Source organism: Monopterus albus, unplaced genomic scaffold (genome assembly GCF_001952655.1).
Source record: "Monopterus albus unplaced genomic scaffold, M_albus_1.0 scaffold153.1, whole genome shotgun sequence".
Lineage (NCBI taxonomy): Eukaryota > Metazoa > Chordata > Actinopteri > Synbranchiformes > Synbranchidae > Monopterus > Monopterus albus.
In genome coordinates this window covers 309,405-324,530 of record NW_018128033.1, presented here as the reverse complement: position 1 = coordinate 324,530, position 15,126 = coordinate 309,405, and the positions used below count along the sequence as shown (strand labels likewise).

General features: G+C 40.6%; 1 protein-coding gene across 1 annotated transcript in view; it reads left to right on the top strand.

The window, feature by feature from the left end:
- The first annotated feature begins 239 nt into the window (after nucleotides 1-239).
- Nucleotides 240-15,126, top strand: part of pth2ra (parathyroid hormone 2 receptor a) — a 50,546-nt gene continuing 35,659 nt past the window's right edge. The window contains exons 1-5 of the mRNA XM_020614911.1: nucleotides 240-819; nucleotides 6,789-6,894; nucleotides 8,416-8,526; nucleotides 9,441-9,562; nucleotides 10,271-10,368. Of these exons, the coding sequence (XP_020470567.1) occupies nucleotides 754-819; nucleotides 6,789-6,894; nucleotides 8,416-8,526; nucleotides 9,441-9,562; nucleotides 10,271-10,368 (503 nt within the window). The 5' untranslated portion in view covers nucleotides 240-753. The remainder of the gene's footprint in view (nucleotides 820-6,788; nucleotides 6,895-8,415; nucleotides 8,527-9,440; nucleotides 9,563-10,270; nucleotides 10,369-15,126) is intronic.

The following is a 15,126-nucleotide window of genomic DNA, read 5'->3' as shown; positions in this document are numbered from 1 at the left end:
TATTCTACACTGTTAATTGGATCAGTGGTGTCTCTTTAGTTTGTGTTTAGCCTGTATTTATATTAGATGGATTATTGTTGTCATTTTTTGTAGTGACTGTTATGTTTTGGTTCCCCTGTCACTTGGCACTTGGTGCACAGCGCATGACGTGAGTGTACGCAGCGAAAGGGGGGAAAATCCGCCAAAAGTGACGCACGACAATCGAATTTACAAGCTATGAATTAATGCGGGAGGGGTGAGAACATCATAATCGAATGGTTGCATTTTATAAGAAGCAAGTACAGACAGCACATAAGTACCGTCCTTCTCTGTGCAGTGGAGAGTGTGCAGGGTAGTTTTCGTCATGAAGCGCACTTTTCCTCCCATCGCGCACAAGTCGAGCTCTGCTTGTTATTTTCAATGGGGGCCACTGAAATCTCCAGTGCCAGCGTGCGTCCGGGACATTTCGTCTAGAGGCAGCGATGAGATGTTACTCATTGTGGAGAAGAACCCTTCTGAGTACGAGGACTGTCTGAATGGGAAAACCACGTGGGATTTGTGATCTGACCAATTCCATCGCCGCATCCTTCCCACTTACGTTGAGCAGCTCAGTTTTGGATCACAACATTGTAATAATGTGCAGCCTTTTAGTCAGTAACGAGTCAACAACAGCAGAGATGTCTGTGTCAAGCGCATTGTTGCTTAAATTCAGATGAACGTAGGCTGCCATTGGGCTTTTTTTTTTTTACACAGCTGAACGCAGACTAATGAACTATGAACTTGCTCTTGTGGATATTAGCAATAAACTTTTTCTTGTGGTGGACTTCAGTTGACTCACAGGTAAGGAAATACATTTGTCCACTTGTTCTTGAAGCAAACTGCGTTGACACTAGGAGTCGCTGTATTTGGTACTAAAGTCATAGTTGTGTCGAAATAGCATCCAACGTTTATGTTTGTAAAAATAATAAGAATAAAAAATACTGAATTTCTGGAGATAGGCTATTTATCCATTTTCTGTGTATCCTGTTTCAATATTATGGTGTTGTTGAGGTATGATCCCGAAAGGAAGAAGCCAAAGGAAGTAATTACCACCAGGGAACATATCATTTACATTGCTCGTAGCAGAACTCGACTGTCAGTACAGTGTAGTTTGTCTCCATCTCCTGTTCATAAGCTGGTCATCATTTCAGTGACTTTTTATTACGACCGTGACTGTATCGGTGCAGTCTGGCTCCTTTGAGCTGAGTTGTATTCATCTCCTGTCAGTTTGCTTTACACCCGTAGATAAAGGTAGTCTGTTTTCTAATTAGATTTCAGTTTCAGACCATTCCCTAAAACGTTGGAAGTGGTGCTGCCCAACCAAAAATGCAGAAATGAGGAGTGTAACACGAGTCTTTATCGATGAAAACTGTGACACATGAGTCACCAGACCTGAACAGTTATTAGTCACTGGCCTTTGAGGACCTGGCTTTTCAGAGCGAAGCCTAATGGTGGCTGTGCTGTGTGTGAATTCAGACTTATCAGCACCACGGACAGCGTCTTTACCACTAGGGCTGAATGACAGGGATACACTAGAAACAGTACAAGGGCTTGTTGTATACTGCCATGAAATTGAAAGGCGACTAAAGTGTAAATAATAGTGAATAATAACATGAAAATAGTTCAGTTAAAACTCGGGCAATATAGCAAATCCAAATCCTTATTTTGTATTTTAATAACATTTTCAAACTCCAAATACCTCATTCAGTTCAGATGGACTGTAGAAATATCCAACTCTCAGTTTCTGTAGCTCAGTGTAACTTAAATGTCATGTAAATGTAACGCGCTGGTTTAGGGATGCTTCCCATATGTGTCACTAAAAGGTTGTTTTTGAATTCCTCTGTTCAAGTGGGATTTATGATTAGACAAAAGTTCAACTTTGAGGCAGCATGTATGCTTATAACATTAGATATGCTTCGGGATGGGGTTTAATTCATAGCTAGTGGCTGCTGTGAATAAGGCAGCTGACAGCTAGGGAGAGACCAAGTGACAGCCTGGAAAGACAGCTGACAGGAGGAAATAGACCCCACATGGGCCGCATGGAGTGGCAACCCATGACAGCAGTAGCCTAGTGTGTTTAGGTTGCACCAATCAAGCCACAAGTAAACAAAAGAGCAAACCCCAAGAACCAGCGAGCGCGGGGATGGAAGATGACTCACAGGCAGGACACCTGATTATTGACCTTGGAACGGATTTGGCACCGAGAAGGGCACTCCAGTGGAAGAAACAATATCAAAAGTAGAAGAAAAACAGCTGCAGGTATGTTGCTGTGGCTGGAGGAAAGTGGCATCAAAGAAGGGGCAACAGGTGAGTAACCAAAGAGGCAGGATATCCGCATCCCTACCAGTCAGGAGGAAGCAGAAGGTAGCACCAAACAGCAGAGTCAGGAGAGTGGTGAGAGTAGACAGACAAAGAAAGAGAAGGATGTAGGGCAAAACACCTAAGTAAATTGGCCGAGGGCTGGTGGGGGGGGGACATACTTAGACTGTCCAATTCAGATCTGGTGGATGCTTTCAAAGCATGGCCTGACACCCTTGACCTCCATGCCAAGAAGGTGAAACTCTATGGATGAGTTCAATGTGTCAAAGTGTTGCTGAATACAAATACACTGGTTGTTTACACTTCTACAGTGTTGTGGTACAGTGTTTGACCTGACACTACAGAAGCCCACTTCTCCAATAAAATGTTTGGAAACGATAAAAAAGGGAAAACAAAATAAATCAGGAATGAGAGACTGACTGGAAAACCAAGGGATAAAACTTGGGATCTGATACATGGACATACAGAACTGTTTCTCCAAATGAAAGCCTTTGGTCTTCAGTTGCCTCTATTGATAACAAGCAGCCCTGCCATTAAAAAGAGAGAGAGAGAAGTGTCAGGGTGTTCCACAGCTGAAGGGCTTAATAACAGCTTTCACTGAGTCGTGTAGTCTTGTGAGTGAAAGGGGAGAAAGAGAAAGGCTCTTACTGTGAAAATGAACCATAATGTTTGATATAAGGCGATCATTTAAAATGGAGCACACCCAGACACTTATGGTCTCCACATTTGGCTCCAAGTGTCACCGTGTGTGGAACAAAGCTGTTAGGCCTTCCAGCGCATTGTGAAAACAGCACAGAACACTGTAGGTACAAACCTGCCCAAGCTCGAGCGCTAGTCGCTGCATTAACAAGGCTAAAAACATCATAAAAGACAATACCCACCCGGCACATCACCTGTTTCAGCTTCTGCCATCCGGAAGGCGCTACAGAGAAATAACAACACACCAATAGAATGAAGAACAGCGTTTCCCCCACAACATACTTAGACTGTCCAATTCATGCAACCACTGCACATACTTCCATGAATGTATCACTTTATAAACTAGCTTTAACCTTTTTTTATTCTACTTATTACCCCACACATGCATGTATGTGTGTTTTTATATATCTATTATTAACTGTGCAACATAAACGAGTATGATACAGTGACAATTTTGTTGTGTTTGCACAATGACAATAAAGATTTATCTTTATCTCTTTATCTTGGTTCTAGACTAGTTTTTAAATATAGGTCAAAGAGACAATTTTTTACCTGTGATCAAATAAAACTTTAAGAGTAACTTTGAATAAGTTTAAAAAACCTTTTGGATTGAGAAAAGCTTGAGTAAGATGAAAAACGTATGCTCTAACTATAGCTTTAGTGAAATGGTTCTAGCTACATGCTCAGAAAGGTAAACACCACTGGTTATAAATAAGTTATTATATAATAGAGTTCCTAAACCTGGAAATTGGGCTTTTATGGCACCTACCACAAGGGCACAAAACTGTTTTGTTTCTCTCGTAAGGCAAAACTGCCTGTATGCTCCTGATCCATTCACTCCTCTTTCAGACTGTGAAGGTTTGACAGATGGTGTTGTTGTGACACAGATGATCCCTTCTCAGGCTCATGGCAATTCACACTTTAAATGAAGTGACTCCTACTGACTGCATCATGACTCTCATATCTCAAGTTGTGAACAAGCAAAGTTTACAGACGCTGCACCGTGTGACAACGAGCGGTGAAAACATCTTAAAGTCATCAACGGCAGTCACCTTTGACTTTGTTCATCTGTTTTTCTGTAGATGTCTTGTGGCCTGATTGAGCCACAGTTCTCATAGATCGGGGGTGTTTCTAACAATTGAAAAGATCAGGGGCTAAGTGAAGCTTAACGGGGGCTTGTTTTTGTTTTTGGAGGGAAGTAGTCAGAGGTTATATTTCTATCTACAATAATGATGTATTTCACACACACACACACACACGTTTTTTTCTGTCCTTGTGGTGACTTTATATAAACTTAAATTCATTTTCTGGAGACTCACCCTAACCTTCAGTGATTTACACGGAGAAGGCTGAGTTTCCACAGTGTGGCTGTATAAATAGGTTTCAGTTCCCACAAGTTGAGTAATACCAGATGCACGTGCACACATGGACACAGAATTTATTATGCTATGTAAAACCGACCTTTCCTATTGGTTTGTGCATCGCCCACCTTTTCTGTTCTCACATTTCTTTTAGTTCACTCATTCTCTGTCTACTGTCTGTCTGCTGGCCTTAGTGGAAAAATGGTGTGTTATATATTTATTCATGTGCAGTTATTTCATTAACCCTGCTTACACCATGAAGGCACAGTTGATCCATTGCAATATAAGCCTGGCTTACCTCTGACCTTGCTCCTGTAGGCCTGCCTTTGTGACACTTTATTCCTTCTGTCTTCCTGTTGGCACTACTCTCTCTCTCTCTCACACTATCCTTCTGCTTGTCATTGGTCGCGTCCTCTCATCCTGTATTCTTCAGTGCAAGTCTAGTCCATCTAAGCAGTTAACTTCTGTTTTCTTAAAGTTTCTACATCTGATTTTTTTCTGTTCTCTTATTTCTCCTATTTGCTGTTGTTCTTATTTGTATTTTCAGTTTTCTTTTCAACCCATTTGTCTTGTGTCAAACCTTTGTTGGGTTCCTTTCTCAGCAGTTTTTCTTTATTGTATTTTGTCAGCCTCCAGTTTCTCTACCGCAGGGTGTCTTTAATTCTTCTTTTTATCTCATGCTTTTTATGCTCTTGTTGTGTTAAATTCCTTGTTTGTTAATCCTGGTTTATTGTTGTGTTTTATACAAGATTCCTCTTTTCATCATTTTCTTTAATTTTCCTCATTTCTTCTGTTTTCATCTCTTTTTTCTCTTCCTTTTCATCCATAACTGGTTTTGTTTTGTTGCTCCTGCTGTTTTTCTGCTGCTTTTCTGGCTGAATGATTTTAGTGAAACTCACAACAACCCAGACATTTAATCCTTCTGGTAACAGAAGAAGTAGAATTGATCCTGAGCTGTTGCACTGATCAGTTTGCTAAGCTCAAATTGAGGAGGATTTCTTATATTAACACTTTGCCTTAACAAATTGTTTTCTGTTTTAGATTAAATTCCTGATTTGGTGAAACAACCAACCTGCACTTCTCAGAAAGACAATTTATTGTAATTACAGAATACTGTATGTTTAAGTGCTACCAAGCTTAGGATTCTGTATTCATGTGTGGCAACAGCATTGCTTCATGTTTTTGAACATTAGCAAACTTCTCATGCACACATTTATTTACCGTCAGTGGTGTTTTTATAAAAGCTAAGAAGGCCAGATAGTTCCCGCCCCCCACAGGGACTTGACTTGTGCTTCTACGTTTGCTGCCATGGAAACACCTTTATCCGTCCCTGTCTTGCCTGCGCAGCACTAGGATTCTCTCTCCTCCCTCCAACAATACAAGGAAAGTTCCATACAAAGTCTGACTGTGACCTTGCTACAATAAAATTCTCTTTTTCTTTACTTTTAAAAGACTATAAATATTCACAGCAAAGCTCCAATGATCCAAAGCTGAATTCCTGTGTAATCTGACCTAACGACGTCACATATGAACAACTTCAAACCAACTGACCACAGTTAGCCATTGTCACAGAAGCATTTCCACAGCGCTTCCTTTCACATACAGTACTTTGTGAGGGAAACAAAAACAAAAACTCAAAATACAGATCATGTTCACTGACTGAATGGCTGCAGACATCTTAAATAAAGCTCCGGTAAAACAAACATAAAATATGGACCAGTGTACTAATGGATTTAAACGTTACAGTACAACATGTCTGTAGCTTGATTGTGCTGTGATAAAGTGCAGCTTTACAGTCCCACAGGATTTTCAATAGATTATCCACTCGCATCAACATTTGCTGCCCAGAGCAAGAGGTCATAGTATATATTATGGGAGAAAGTGGCTGGTTTGGACAGTGGGTCACACAAACATTGAACTTTCCCACAGGAGAGCAGAGCATTGATGTATGAAGAAGTGTTTTTAATCAGCGTGTGTTTTAAACCAAGCCATGATATTTTCCTCCATGTACAGTAGTTGCTGTGTACTGATGCACGTGGGCTAACGCTGCTCTGTGATGAAAACCCAGAGTGTCTCATACTGGAGCCAAAGGCAGCCTTTAACATCAGTATGAGATGCAAATTTAACAAAACTTCAGTATTTGATGCCCCAGAAATGAAAACACACTGGAATGTTTGATATGCAGCATTGTGCTTGACCTAGCAGTGCTTTCAATGCTACAAGAAAATTTAATGTAAAATGAATAGAGAGCCTGTTGAGGTTAGATGAGCAAAGATGAAATGAATGCCTGACAAATCCTCTCTGTAAAGGTAAAACATACAGAATGGTATAGTAGTGAATTACACACAGACACAGGGTCACAGATCTGATCTTGTTTGTTGTGCCTCACAGATGGGGTTCGATGGTCCTCTCTCTGCACAGGAGCAGATGTTCATCCTTTATGAAATTAAACTGCAGTGCTACCAGAACCTCTCCAGCGTCGACCCAGGGTCCGCAGGTACAAAACATGTACTGAAAGACTTGCATTTGTGTAAACTGCTATACAATTCTTCACAACTGGGGTATTTTGAATATTCTCTGTGTCCAGGTAAACGTTGTTAAAATGGCATTTACTTATTACATATATACAGTAGGCATATTTTCATGATATGAATATAAACAATTGAATGTTTGTGCATAAGGACACCTAGCAGTGTGCAAGACCAGACTGTCTTCACCTAAAACATGCGTCCAAACCATGTAGACTATATATATGTATATTTTAAATGTGTTCCAATGGTGAGAGCAGCTGTTTTCGAAGTTCTGTGAACCTGTGCCTAATGAACATTTTGACTGTCGTACAGGTTTGAGAGCTTTCAGTTATCAACATTTAACAGCCACTATCTCCACAACATTAAACACTAGAACCCCTTTTCTGACCTGTTTCTGTGGTTTCTGAACCATTCCAACATTCACACCTCCTTGACAGAGTTGGAATCCTTCCCATTATGTACACAACTATTTCTTTTTCTTTGAACCAATGAGTGCCATATTATGAATGTCTTTTAGGAGACTATCTGAAAATGTGTGCTGTTATCACTACAATGACAGAATGATTCAATCTGGCTCCTTTATTTGGCAGCTTTTCACCACAGCTTCTAGTGTGGCTATTTAGACCACTTACACACACCTTGCTTTCTGACCTGGTCAGGCAGCACACTGCGTGAGCTACTCTAGTTCCTTGGGACATGTTATGTTAGGTGCTACTGGTGCTATTCTTCTGGTCACAGTTTGTAGACAGTCACAAACGGGTTTTATTTCTTATGAGAAGAGAATTTCAGTGGTTATTTAAAACATGGAGATGTGAAGACCTTTGACTCATCATACGTACATGATAAAAATACACTTGACATTAACGCTATACTTAGCCTAGACGTCATTTGTTAAAGACAAGTCTGACATTTAGAAAATTACTTCAGCAGAGGTTTATCAGCAACCAACCAGAATTAAAAGTTAGAATCAAATCAAGGCTCATTAATTGTAACCATGAATAATTTGCCAGATTTGTTGCCACAGTACAATATGAATAGGCTAAGAACCAGATAACCTACTACCAGACAAACGCCAGTAGTCTCCCTAAACAAAGAAGAAGAAGAAGAGGGGTCCACCCTGGACAGGTCGCCAGTCTGTCACAGGGCTGACATGTAGACAAAGAACCACACACACCCACACTTACTCCTGTGGGGAATTTAGAGTCACCAGTCAACCTAAGCTGCATGTCTTTGGACTGTGGGAGAAAGCCAGAGTACCCGGGGAGGACCCACACAGGCACAGGGAGAACATGCAAACTCCGCACGGAAAGGCGGGTCGAACCCAGAACCTTCTTGCTGTGAGGCGACAGCACTAACCACCTCACCACTATGTCACCATAAACATAAATACATAAAGAAATGTGCAATAAAAAATAAATAAATCAAGGTATTCTGTTAAAAGTCAAAGTTAGTGAGAGTGTGCTGACTTGCTCTTCTTCTCACTGCAGATGAAGTGTGTCCTCCAGACTGGGACGGTCTTATCTGTTGGCCCCATGGCTCCCCTGGGCTGGTTACTAAGGTTCCCTGCCCATCTTACATCTATGACTTCAATCACAAAGGTTAACTTCTTTTTTAAAATTCAAATAACACTGAGAGCTAGGAGGTCACAAAGAACAAATGTCAAGAAAAATGTAACTGTTGTAAATGTAAATTGTAATTTAAAGATCAATCAGGGAAGACACAAATTTACATGAATGTAGGAATTATATTTAATATAGGCTTTTAGCATAAACCCTGTCAAAATAGAGATGTACAAGGACAGGCCTCTATGATTAACAGTCCAACATCCCCCTGGAGCTTTATATGGACCCTTGACCCTGATGAAGCTACAAGGCAGAATAGACAGCAGCAAAACAGCCTAGGTAAGGTCATTTAAATATCCTTCATTTATTTAAATATCCTGGTCACTGGTTGATAGGAGTTCCACACAGAAAACTCACTAAATTACTGGATAATAGAAGAGAGATGGTGGAACCTTAGTGTGACAATGAGATGAGGCTGGCTGACAGTTGGTGAACTTATGCTAAAATCTTCACAACTTATTTTATACTGAAATTTAAAATTAAAACCAAAATATTCAAACTTGAACACTTTCATTGTAAAGCATTTCTTTGTTCTATTAGTTACACAGATTATCCAGAAAGTGTTAAAAGCACACCCACACAGCTGTTTTGACTTGGCTACTTACCTGCAGTTGTCTTCTGTGAAACATCCTATAAAAATGATAAGGGTGTTTTTGGCAACAAAGCTAATAGGAGAGTCAAGGAGGTGTCAATCAAGCACTGTTAAGACCAGGTGTAATTAGCCAGAGGAATTAAAATCACTTGTGTCCTACAAAAAAACCCCTGCTCCAATTACCTGAAACTGTTGTAAGATGTTTTCCTATGGATGTGAGATGATGCCTCAGTCAGGACCGTGTTTTAAAAGAAATGTCTGTAAATGTCTAAAAACACTGTAAAGTATGTGTTTACAGGACATGCTTACAGGAAGTGTGATGTCAATGGTTCCTGGGTGTTTGTGGACCGCTGGAACAAAACATGGACAAATTACTCTGAGTGTCTGCACTTCCTTCAGCCCAGTGATGAGGACAGGAGAGTAAGCACTGCAGCAGCTCATTTAGCTAATTAGCTCATCCAGTGTGTATTAGTATAAATGTTTACTGCTTTTGCGTTCATCCATCTTATCCACCTTTTGATATTCAACCCATTCATCTAAGCAGCCATATTGCCCGAGGGACTATTTGTTGTCTGCTCAAATCAAAAGGTGTTACCAGGAAGTGATCTTGTATTTTGTTCATGGTATCAACTGAATCCTCTGGCTCCTCAGAGTTTGATCAATGCTTGAAAACAGTTTTTTGTTAACATTCCTCATGTGTTTACCAGTTTATGAGAATTTGTAAAGCCCTCCATCTGTCTGAGATTGACAGTTTAAACTGCAACATCTATGCCAAGTCTTTATAAATGTACCTTTTCCCACTTTAAGTTCAGAGAAAGCACACACTAACATACAGTAGCACCACATCTGGGAACAGGGTACTAATCACTTATTTAATTTGGCATATTTGCAGGCTAATACTGTAGCAACATTAGTGTTAGTTTCAACTTTAATATTTGGTGCACCTGTTATTCCTTCATCTCCTCATCTCTGCAGCTTTACCCCTAAAACACCAGTGGTGAATACTTTATTTCCTCACTGCAGTATCTTGTTTAGCCAAGCAGCAGTGAGTCATGCTTGTGTATACTGTGAGACTGTTTCGTCTTAGAGAGTGAATTGACCAGCTAATGTTTCTGTCTGTTTTCACAGCAAGACTTCTTTGAGCGGCTGTACGTCATGTATACCACTGGCTATGCTGTGTCCTTTAGCTCTCTACTAGTGGCCATCTTCATCATTGGATACTTCAGGCAAGAGATTTTAATATTTTAGACATGTGCTTTGTCACAACACAATTTTCTGGTTAGGATGTGAAGTTCAGCCACATTACAAGTTAAATAGTGGGTTTTATAAAGTCTCCAGACCCCTATAGATTGTAACTGTGACTTCTGCACCTTCTTCCTCTTTCCAGACTGTGTCATGCTGTGTTCAGAATGACAACATTAGAAATGTACTTTTTACCTTTTTAAATGTTATCCTGTACTAAGAGAATGGTGTTAATGGATATTATTATCCCACATGGGTGCATACACTTTGGGAAATTATGGATTTGCTTAGATCAAATAAATATCTTAACCATCCTAACAACAACAAACTTAGTTAAATAACCAAATCAATCAGTGGTCTGACTAATCTCTCAAAAACATTTACGTATGTTTTCCTGATGAAAACAAATGTTTGCTTGCCATCTGTACAGACTGGAAGATGGCAGTATTTCAATTTTGTATGACTTGAATAATTTTCTGTTAGTGCAAAATTGCACAGTACATTTAAAGGACTTTATAGCACATTAAGTTGATTATGGTTTTAGACATTAGAAATTAAGATGTTGAAGCTTCGATGTAGCCTAAAAGAAAGCATTACTTCCCTCCACTTGACATTAAGATCCTAGTAAACAGGAGGTCTCTCTCTGTCTGTACCACAAGCAACAACTTTGGTGACAAGGTAATAATTCCACTGACAAGACTCTTCGGGTTTTTTATGACATAGGTGTAATCATCCTGCCAGCACTTCAGAGATCTTTCCTCACTTTTAAGAAATTCCACTGAAAGTTTATGTAATAACAGGAGCCCACTTAACTAAAGTGGCCCTACCTTAACATGTGAGGGAGAAAAACTGAGATAGGTCTGGAAAACCATGATTGCAGAAATCTGAAAATGCTTTTTACACAGTCACAGCTGATAACAATTATACCTATCTCAAACATATCCTCATGGGTAACTCCACTGTCTCACCACAGGCCGAGCTGTACTGAGAGTACAGTTTCCAGCTATGAAGAGACTACTGACTGATTTCACATTGCAAGAAACTTGTTTTAGGCTATTTTAACTTTTACAGGACTAGGCCAGTGTTGCCCATTTCTCTTCTTCTTTCCCATGTTCCACAAGATAACACTGTCATTGTTAATGAGTACCCCTTAATAAGTACTCTGTCTAAAAAGAAACAGTCTCCTGGTTTGAAAACAGCCATTTTCTCACCAAAAATGAGTGGCAGGATATGATTAGGAGAGCTGGAAATAGAAAGTGAACCATACAGTGCCTTGCGAAAGTATTCGGCCCCCTTGAACTTTGCGACCTTTTGCCACATTTCAGGCTTCAAACATAAAGATATAAAACTGTAATTTGTTGTGAAGAATCAACAACAAGTGGGACACAATCATGAAGTGGAACGAAATTTATTGGATATGTCAAACTTTTTTAACAAATAAAAAACTGAAAAATTGGGCGTGCAAAATTATTCAACCCCCTTAAGTTAATACGTTGTAGCGCCACCTTTTGCTGCGATTACAGCTGTAAATCGCTTGGGGTATGTCTCTATCAGTTTTGCACATCGAGAGACTGAAATTTTTGCCCATGCCTCCTTGCAAAACAGCTCGAGCTCAGTGAGGTTGGATGGAGAGCGTTTGTGAACAGCAGTTTTCAGTTCTTTCCACAGATTCTCGATTGGATTCAGGTCTGGACTTTGACTTGGCCATTCTAACACCTGGATATGTTTATTTGGGAACCATTCCATTGTAGATTTTGCTTTATGTTTTGGATCATTGTCTTGTTGGAAGACAAATCTCCGTCCCAGTCTCAGGTCTTTTGCAGACTCCATCAGGTTTCCTTCCAGAATGGTCCTGTATTTGGCTCCATCCATCTTCCCATCAATTTTAACCATCTTCCCTGTCCCTGCTGAAGAAAAGCAGGCCCAAACATGATGCTGCCACCACCATGTTTGACAATGGGGATGGTGTGTTCAGGGTGATGAGCTGTGCTGCTTTTACGCCAAACATAACGTTTTGCATTGTTGCCAAAAAGTTCGATTTTGGTTTCATCTGACCAGAGCACCTTCTTCCACATGTTTGGTGTGTCTCCCAGGTGGCTTGTGGCAAACTTTAAACGACACTTTTTATGGATATCTTTAAGAAATGGCTTTCTTCTTGCCACTCTTCCATAAAGGCCAGATTTGTGCAGTATACGACTGATTGTTGTCCTATGGACAGAGTCTCCCACCTCAGCTGTAGATCTCTGCAGTTCATCCAGAGTGATCATGGGCCTCTTGGCTGCATCTCTGATCAGTCTTCTCCTTGTATGAGCTGAAAGTTTAGAGGGACGGCCAGGTCTTGGTAGATTTGCAGTGGTCTGATACTCCTTCCATTTCAATATTATCGCTTGCACAGTGCTCCTTGGGATGTTTAAAGCTTGGGAAATCTTTTTGTATCCAAATCCGGCTTTAAACTTCTCCACAACAGTATCTCGGACCTGCCTGGTGTGTTCCTTGTTCTTCATGATGCTCTCTGCGCTTTAAACAGACCTCTGAGACTATCACAGTGCAGGTGCATTTATACGGAGACTTGATTACACACAGGTGGATTCTATTTATCATCATTAGTCATTTAGGTCAACATTGGATCATTCAGAGATCCTCACTGAACTTCTGGAGAGAGTTTGCTGCACTGAAAGTAAAGGGGCTGAATAATTTTGCACGCCCAATTATTCAGTTTTTTATTTGTTAAAAAAGTTTGAAATATCCAATAAATTTCGTTCCACTTCATGATTGTGTCCCACTTGTTGTTGATTCTTCACAAAAAATTACAGTTTTATATCTTTATGTTTGAAGCCTGAAATGTGGCAAAAGGTCGCAAAGTTCAAGGGGGCCGAATACTTTCGCAAGGCACTGTATCTATCTTTCCAGATAGGAAGAGTCCCAGTTGGTCACAGCTGCATGTTGAAGTAGAAAAACCTCAAGCGGAGCATGTTTTCTGGATCAGTTGGAGCTAAAATTTTAGTCATCAAGATACATTTTTGACAAACACAATCTATGATGTGTCTGACTTCATAAAGTAACTTACAAATCTTTGATTTAGGCTCTTCCTCAACTCTCCTCAGTTCTGCCCTTGTCATACTCATTTCTACCTGTCACTGTAAACAGTGTACGGTACTTCTCAACATGAAGCTTTATTTAAAAAGCTACAGCACATTAACCTTAGCTAACCACAATCAACATTAGCTTATTACAGTGCTAAGCAACTGCAATACCCAGGATATCTAAAGCAACATAATGAATTCAGTAAACAAAGTGAGGTAAGTAGATGGGACAATATCTGCAAGGGGAAAAAAATCTAATCCTGATACAGAGCTAATACATTATTTAGAACAACTGACAGAAATATAGGTGCAATGCAGTGTTCAGGGGGTTGCAAATATTCCTAAAACGTAATTATAAACAGCATCAATGACACTAGCACTAACAATGATAATTTTTGCTTACTTATCTTACTGGTATATGTGGTGCAGGGGAGCACTTGAGCTCAGCTGCCAGCCCTTCTACAGTGTCTGGTGAATATACAGTCAGTGAGAGTAACAAATCACACTTCTGATTTCAGGAATTGGGACATGTACTGCATGTGGAAGTGCTGCGCAGGTTTTTATTATAAAATTCAGCAAGGACAGCAATGTGTCACAGCTAAGAGCTAATGATGTGGCCTTCGGACTCATCATACATCCTGTATGGTCTGCTCTAGGTGTGAGAGTCAGTGAAAGCAGTGCAAGTTCACAAATTAAAAAAAAACCTCTCTGTCATGGGGCTTGATAAGCTGTAGGACAAGCATGTGCTGCATCAACAGTTTCACATACAATGGGGCAAATAAGTATTTGATACACTGCCGATTTTTCAAGTTTTCCCACTTACAAAGAATGGACAGATCTGTAAGGACAATAGGCAAACAGTTTGGTGAGAAGGCAACAACTGATGGTGCAATTATTAGAAAATGGAAGAAATTCAAGATGACTGTCAATCTCCCTCAGACTGGGGCTCCATGCAAGATCTTGCCTCGTGGAGTATCAATGATCCTGAGAAAGGTGAGGGATCAGCCTAGAACTACACGGGAGGACCTGGTCAATGACCTGAAGAGAGCTGGGACCGCAGTCTCAATGGTTACCATTAGTAACACACTACACCATCATGGCTTAAAATCCTGCAGCGCACACAAAGTCCCTCTGCTCAAGCCAGCACATGTCGTCTGCCAAAGACCATCTGGATGAGCCAGAGGAGGCATGGGAGAAGGTCATGTGGTCAGATGAGACCAAAATAGTATAAACTCCACTCACCGTGTTTGGAGGAAGAAGAAGGATGAGGACAATCCCAAGAACACCATCCCAACCGTGAAGCATGGGGGTGGAAACATCATGCTTTGGGGGTGCTTTTCTGCAAAGCGGCCAGGACGACTGCATCGTATTGAGAAGAGGATGGGTGGAGCCATGTATCGCGAGATTTTGGGCAACAACCTCCTTCCCTCAGTAAGAGCATTGAAGATGGGTCGTGGCTGGGTCTTCCAGTATGACAATCACCCCAAACATACAGCCAGGGCAACTAAGGAGAGGCCCACATAAGAAGCATTTCAAGGTTCTGGAGTGGCCTAGCCAGTCTCCAGACCTGAACCCAATAGAAAATCTATGGAGGGAGCTGAAACTCCATGTTGCCCAGTGACAGCCCCAAAACCTGAAAGATCTGGAGAAGACCTGTAT